This window comes from Leucoraja erinacea, chromosome 1 (genome assembly GCF_028641065.1).
Source record: "Leucoraja erinacea ecotype New England chromosome 1, Leri_hhj_1, whole genome shotgun sequence".
Lineage (NCBI taxonomy): Eukaryota > Metazoa > Chordata > Chondrichthyes > Rajiformes > Rajidae > Leucoraja > Leucoraja erinaceus.
In genome coordinates this window covers 167,472,413-167,480,185 of record NC_073377.1, presented here as the reverse complement: position 1 = coordinate 167,480,185, position 7,773 = coordinate 167,472,413, and the positions used below count along the sequence as shown (strand labels likewise).

The following is a 7,773-nucleotide window of genomic DNA, read 5'->3' as shown; positions in this document are numbered from 1 at the left end:
TCTATGCAAGAGATTTATTATGGGATAGAGACATTACGGGAAGCAATAATCTCTTCCTGCTCTGAACATTCAGAAAATACCCCTCTAGTTTGTTGAATGAGTACTCCCTTGCCTGTTGAATGAGTACTCCCTCTGTACTTTAATCTCTATGAATTTATAAGGAAATGAGTTACAATATTTCTCATTTTCATGGATCAAAACTAAAGAAACGGAACATGTTTCATGAGTTTTATTGATGAAAATTGTAATTATTAAATTAGTTATAAAATTCACACATGACATTGAGCTGCTTTAATTATTTTTCAGTTACAAGTTCTTCATATTAACTAAATCTTAAACCAAAAATAATTTTTCACTGTATCCAAAGATTAATCAATCATTGTAGGATTAAATCTTAATTCCAGTGTAGATTCAGGAAACTGATTTAACAAAGTGCCCTTGGTTTTTTCCATTTTTTTGTCTGACATTTGCAAATGATTTCTTCATTATTGGTATTGACATTGATTCATAAATGTCACAAGTACCGAGTTGGTGAAAAACCTTTTGCACGCTATCGAGGCAAATCATACCACAGACACGTACAAAAGTCAGGCAGTGCAAAAGAGAAAATAAACTGGGCACAGAATAAAGTTACAGGCACAGAGAAAAGGCAGATAGAACACTGTTAGTAATTCAGACAGTTTTGGAATTGAGCTTTTGGAAAAGCAGAACAATTGTAAAAGGAATAAGTAGATGTGTTGGGGCCAGTACGCAGAGTCATCATGCTCTGGCACCATTCTAGAATAAAAATGTCACCTTGCTACAAATGGAAAGTGATTTCCTAAGTTCAGTCGTTCAAGCAGGCACAAAATAACTCAAAGTAGCACCATGTCCTTTCCTTGTATACAGCACTATGCACATTACTAATACAATTGTTCAAGTCAGTTTTGAAGTACACATTCATTTTCTTCATTTGTATATTCTTGTACATGTATGTTTTCCCTGAAGTTCACACTTGTCAGAAAATAAAGTTAAACACACAACAGATCGAATAAAACGTATTGGTAAAATGTAAAAAAATCAGCATGTGGAGATTGTTACTAAAAGTGACACTAATTATGAGATTGAGTTCAACAAATTTTGAACTGTGAGACCAATAATCATTTATAATAGGTTAGTATACAGTTCTTTTGTTTTTCTTTCACTAACTGGCTTGCAACCATTAGAGGACAATGATGCTCCCCATCTTCCATGTGAAGTTGCTTGCTAATGATATTCCTTGTAGCAGTGATGACGACTCGGTATGCTGGAATCAGTCATAAATTAAATCCACCATTAGCATGGCATTCAACGTTCAATCCTAAATGGAGTACTTCTGAAGGAAGCGTTCAAATGCATCATAAATGGCTTGTCTGCAAACAAAACAAAAGTTAAATTCTGAATAAATGTATCACAGGCAGATGTAATTTTCTGGCTGTGTCAACAATAAATGTGTTTATTTCATGTTATATTATGAACATTGTACACAGCCAGTCTCTATTTTTACCAAATTCACTGTTTTAGGATCAGGTCATTGCTAACAGGGACTCGAAAGAGGGAGCACATATCGCCAATTCTGGCCTCCCTACACTGGCTCCCGGTGCACTTTCGGGTTCATTTTAAGTTACTGTTATAAATCTCTATTGCACCTCTCGAGCTGCTCCACCCTAATTGCCCGGTCCCTTTGAGCTGCTCCTGGTGGTCTGTCGGAGGCTCATCTTTCTGTTTGCTCCGGATCACTGTGTTACTCCTGTCCATCTTCAAATAGGTTAAAACGATTTGTACTCCCTGGCTGCAGAGGCTTTGCTTCTGGTTTAAATGTCTTTTCCTCTATTTCTTTTGAATTTTTGGTGTGTATTAGACTTTTTTTTGTCAAATTAGTGATGTGCTTTGGCAGCTATGTTTGTTTTTACAGTGCTCTATAAATAAAATTATTATTATTATTATTATTATCTAAATGGATTTCATGCTATAATGAACATTGAGCCAGTCTCTCTTTGATGTTTTCGGATCAGGTGCTAAAAGCCCTGCACGTGCCTTCTTTGAGATGGTGGTGTGGAGGGATCACTGCGTTAGGGAAAGAATGCAGAGTTTAAATCAAAGGTAGACAAAATGCTGGAGTACAGGCAGCATCTCTGGAGAGAAGGAATGAGTGATGTTTTGGGTCAAGACCCTTCTTCAGACTGGTTAGGGATAAGGGAAATGAGAGATATAGACAGTGATGTGGAGAGATAAAGAACAATTAATGAAAGATATGCAAAAAAGTAACGGTGATAAAGGGAACAGGCCATTGTTAGCTGTTTGTAGGGTGAAAATGAGAAGCTGGTGCAACTTGGGTGGAGGAGGGATAGAGAGAGAGGGAATGCCGGGGCTACCTGAAGTGAGAGAAATCAATATTCACACCACTGGGCTGTAAGCTGCCCAAGCGAAATATGAGCCACTGTTCCTCCAATTTGCGTTTAGCCTCACTCTGAAAATGGGGGAGACCTAGGATAGAAAGGTCTGTGGAGGAATGGGAAGGAGAATTCGGCAACCGGGAGAAAATGGGATTTCCCAGGGGAACAGGTAATTTTCTCCTGCTGATAAAACAATGCAGTCGTCAACCTAAAAATGTTACTTGGAGTAAGGAGAGGAGCATGAATTTCTTTATAAAGAAAACCATAAGGGCATGAAACTATGAAATACAGATAAATCAGAGGAGATTATAGAGCTATGGAGAGACACAAGATAGGAGAAATTAGGCTTGTAGTGCTTTACTGAAGAGTTATTCAAATGATCCACATGCTGAAGAAAATGTAATTTTCTATAATGCCAAATGTTCCCACTTTCCCCAAGTCCAATCACTTAATTGTCAACAGTAAATGAATAAAAAATGCAGATGCTGAAAATCTGAAAGAAAAAACAGAAAATATTGGGAACACTTTGCAGGTTACACAGCCCCCCTGTGAAAAGGTTAAAGACCCTTTGTCTGATGACCTGAAACATTAATTTTTTTTTTCTATCCACAGTTACCCTACTGATGTCCAGCATTTTGTTTTTAATATTTATCAACAATCCCATTGCAAGGCCAGCAGGATCGAATCAAAATGAATGCTCTGCACAATCAAAACATATAACAACTTTGTAAGCACATCTTCTTGAAAAAGAATGAACAATTGACCAGACAGATAGCTGACAGAGTTCGACCACAGTAAGAGTCCAACACTTTTCTACACATTCAAGGTTTCTCATTTATTCATGCCAACCAAATAACAATATTAATTAGTCTCCAGGAAGTGATCTACAGGGTTCAGCACAAAAACTGGACAACATAGAAAATAGGTGCAGGAGTAGGCCATTCGGCCCTTATCATTAATTAGTCCCTTTAGCCCAGGGAAGTGATCTCAACACCTTCTGTGGTAGAGGTTTCAGAGATTCACCACAAAAACTGGATCTCAACCTAAAAAATAAACTGTGACCCAGGAGTTCTGGACTTCCCCAATATCGGAACAATCCCTGCATCTAGCCGTCCAACCCCAGAATTTTGTAAGTTTCTATAAGATCTTCATGGCTTCAGCCAGGGTAGTGATTGGTACAGAGAGAAATAGCAAAAAGTCCCAAAAATTGATTATTTTAAGCCAACAGAAATTGCTGTTTTGTCAGGTTCTCGTTGCTTTTACCTGAAGAGACCTTGTTTGAAGAGGTAGGCACTAATGTGACCCCCTTCCAAGTATCTGACTTCACACCCAGGCCAGATTTCATTAAGGCTCCGTACTCCACCTCGAGGAACATAGGCATCTTCTTTTGCTTGGACCACTATGATTAGACTAGGGTCTACTGGCACTGTAATTTAAATCAAAGATCAGATAATTAGAGCTTATATATATATACACACACACACACAGACTTTCAGCTAGCAATTCAGACCAACAGATGCTAATTGACATTCTTAATTTAAATAATGTTCAGTGCAACTGCTGCTTGTAAACTCACTTCTTCTACTTCAAATATTTATCTAATCCAATTCTCCTCATTAAAAATGCAAAGGTCTTTCATAATTCCTCCTTTTATTTTGAAATAGGTTTAAACATCTACTCAAATGTTCAGGAGATCATATAATTTGCGTTTTTAAACTTTTCAAAGTAATTCATAAGAAAATAGAATGCTCCTCAACCTAACTTGTCATTCAATATCACAACTGAATTGCCCCTCACATCAACACCTCATCTGGCGTCAAGTTGGGAAAAGGGGAAGTACAACGGGATCTGGGGGGTCCTTGTACATCAGTCTATGAAAGTAAGCATGCAGGTACAGCAGGCAGTGAAGAAAGCGAATGGCACGTTGGCCTTTATAACAAGACAAGTCGAATATAGGAGCAAAGAGGTCCTTCTGCAGTTGTACAGAGCCCTAGTGAGACCACACCTGGAGTATTGTGTGCAGTTTTGGTCCCCTAATTTGAGGAAGGACATTCTTGTTATTGAGGGAGTGCCGTGTAGGTTTACAAGGTTAATTCCCGGGATGGCGGGACTATCATATGCTGAGAGAATGGAGCAGCTGGGCTTGTACACTCTGGAGTTTAGAAGGATGAGAGGGGATCTCATTGAAACATATAAGATTGTTAAGGGCTTGGACACGCTAGAGGCAGGAAACATGTTCCCGATGTTGGGGGAGTCCAGAACCAGGGGCCACAGTTTAAGAATAAGGAGTAAACCATTTAGAACGGAGATGAGGAAACACTTTTTCTCACAGAGAGTGGTGAGTCTGTGGAATTCTCTGCCTCAGAGGGCGGCGGAGGCAGGTTCTCTGGATGCTTTCAAGAGATTGCTAGACAGGGCTCTTAAAAATAGCGGAGTCAGGGGGAGAAGGCAGGAATGGGGAATGGGGATGATCAGCCATGATCACATTGAATGGCGGTGCTGGCTCGAAGGGCCAAATGGCCTACTCCTGCACCTGTTGTCTATTGTGCTAGATCCCATAGCGCTGTTCCCCAGTATTTCAAAGTGCATCTACCCCTCTTTAAATACACCTCCATTTAAAGTTTCCGCACAGCTCTGGGGTAGGGAATTATGAGTTTCACCACCTTCTGCAAGAAGAAATTCCTACACAGCACATTTTTAAATGACTACCTCCATATCATTCAATTAAGTCCCATGTTGAACACTCCCACAATTGGAAATATCGCAAATTGTTCTGATATTGCACCACAGAATTCATTACACCAGAACATTTCCACTGTGACATCAAATCAAACAACTCACTTACTGCAGGATTAAGCAGATAAGAATCAGCAACTGAGTTTGCACACAAATCTTTCTCTTCCTTTTTGGATGTAGAGAATAATTGTAAAACTGTAAATGCTGACATGTCTGAGATAAGCTAACCACATGATGAATTTAACCATTGCACCATCAGGAAATCCTGCATCTTTCTTTGTATACATTATAAATCATACAACATTTCAATTATAGTATGTATTCACAATTTCTGATATTAACTTTAATCAGAAGTTTTAAAATACCTGAGAAATTTCCCATGTGTGTACATTCATCCATTACTCCTTTCATGAAGAGTATAGATTCTCGTTCTAGGGAGCTTTTCCTCTTTTCCCTCTTTAATGGTTCATGTTTTACAGAGGATGAAAGCTTGCTAGTGTTCGTTGAAGGTATTCGATGAGTCTGACAGCCACGGTGCGAGGTATCTTTAAGCCGAAACTCTTGTGTGGAAGCATTAAAGACTGTCGTATCGGGACTGAACTGAGTAACTGTTGCAGTCTTCAAGACTTCTCTCTTAACCTTTAATTCATGCATTTCTGTGGTAAAGTCAAAGTGTTCCCATTTGTCCAAACTGGATGAGGAGTTCTTTATAAAATCTTGACCCATTTTGAAAGAATCCATCTAAAGATTAAATAATTAAGATTTATAAATAATTTCAAAGCAGATTTTTCAAAGGAAATATTTCACTGAAGCTTTTGATTAACTTCTCCCTGCCTCACTTGCAGTTTCAACATATTTTGGACAGTGATACAGATTCACTTATATCATTTAATACACTCCTCAGATGGGAACAGGAAACAAGTCAGGTAATTTCTTGTTCAGCATCAAAATAAGGTCAATAAAGAATCAAATTCATTTAAAATATAATTGAATACCCAAGGGCACATCATCCGAGGACGTACACTCCATTGAGTATAAATGGGGATCCTGTGGATAGGGTGAACTGTGTTAAATATCTGGGAGTCCACATCTCGTATTGAGGTACAAACATGGGCACCACACGATACAATCAGCACCCTTTTTAAAATCGAGTAAGGCAAAAAGAAGTTGGATTGCGCCTTTACCACCTCAGGCAAGGAAAGGAAATTCAGTTTTTAGTGTCTCCGATGGGATCCTCCACTATCTTCTATGCAGCGGCGGACAAAACATCTTATTGTATTGTATTGTATTGTATTACCATCTGGTATGGGAATTGTCTCAATTTGAGCCAAGGACAAGAAGGCTCAGCAGAGAGTAATGCGTTCGGCCGAACGCACTATGGGAACTTCACTCACCCCCCTGCAGGAACTATACAACAGGAGGTGCAACTCCAGAGCAAACAAAATCATGAGAGACCCCTTCCACCCCTGCAACGGACTGTTCCAGCTGCTACGGTCAGGCAAACGCCTCCGTTGCCATGCGGTGAGAACGGAGGGGTTGAGAAGGAGTTTCTTCCCAGAGGCAATTCGGACTGTAAACACCTATCTCACCAGGGACTAACTCTACTGAACGTTTTTCCTTCTATTATTTATTATGTAAAAGAATATGTGTGTTATGATTGTGTTTATAATTTGTTTGGTTGTTTTGTTGTTTGTCTTTTGCACAAAAAATCCGCGAGCATTGCCACTTTCATTTCACTGCACATCTCGTATGTGTATGTGACAAATAAACTTGACTTGACTTGACTAAATATCTATCTTACACCTGAAGACTAAGCAATCATGATAAAACACCTTCTCTGCCACAAAAGGCACAACAAGTGAAGCCTACCAGAAGAGGATAAGCATGTCAGACCATTATTACTGTTGGATGTATATTTTGCACCCTTCGTATTTGAGGTACAAATATTGTACAACCAAAGATACAATCTCTGCACCCTTTTTAAAATCGAGTATCAATCCAAAAGGAAGTTGGATTGCGAAGAAATTGAAAAGCAAGTTTCTCAAGGAAATAAAATGTCGTGTTTTTACATTTGTATTTATATGGTGACTATAGCTCAGGACACCTTGGTGCTTTAAAGCCAATGAAGTACGTTTGAACTGACGTCACTGCTGTAACAAAAAAAAGTAGATCCATTGGCCTCTTGAACTTGTGCCACTATTCAGTAATACATGACAGTCCTCTATCTCAACTTTTTCTTCCCAACCAAGCCTTCTCTATCTTGATTTCCTTAATGTCTACAAAAACAAAGGCTCCAAGTCATGAATATAGTCAACACTTGATCATCCATTGTCTTCTGGGGGAGACATTCCCAAAGATTTACAGCCCTCTGAGTTAATAACGTCTCCTTCACTCAATAGTTCTTAATGCTAAAGGCACTAGAGAATGAAAGAAAACAGGAACAAGGTACTGAGTTTGGATGATCAGCTATGATTATACTGAATGGCAGAACAGGTTCGAAGGCTGAATGACCTATTCCAAGTTTCTTTGTTTTAACTTTTTCAATCCTAGAAACCTTATCATTTCGATGCAATCACCTTTCAGAGGTCACAACCCTCCTTCCAGGTGTCAATGTATTGAATTT

The 7,773-nt window shown here is 38.9% G+C and overlaps 1 protein-coding gene across 1 annotated transcript in view; it reads right to left on the bottom strand.

The window, feature by feature from the left end:
- Window positions 1-215: 215 nt before the first annotated feature.
- abhd18 (abhydrolase domain containing 18) overlaps window positions 216-7,773 on the bottom strand; it is a 49,667-nt gene continuing 42,109 nt past the window's right edge. The window contains exons 10-12 of the mRNA XM_055647645.1: window positions 5,516-5,891; window positions 3,678-3,840; window positions 216-1,391 (exon numbers count right to left, since the gene is read on the bottom strand). Of these exons, the coding sequence (XP_055503620.1) occupies window positions 1,340-1,391; window positions 3,678-3,840; window positions 5,516-5,891 (591 nt within the window). The 3' untranslated portion in view covers window positions 216-1,339. The remainder of the gene's footprint in view (window positions 1,392-3,677; window positions 3,841-5,515; window positions 5,892-7,773) is intronic.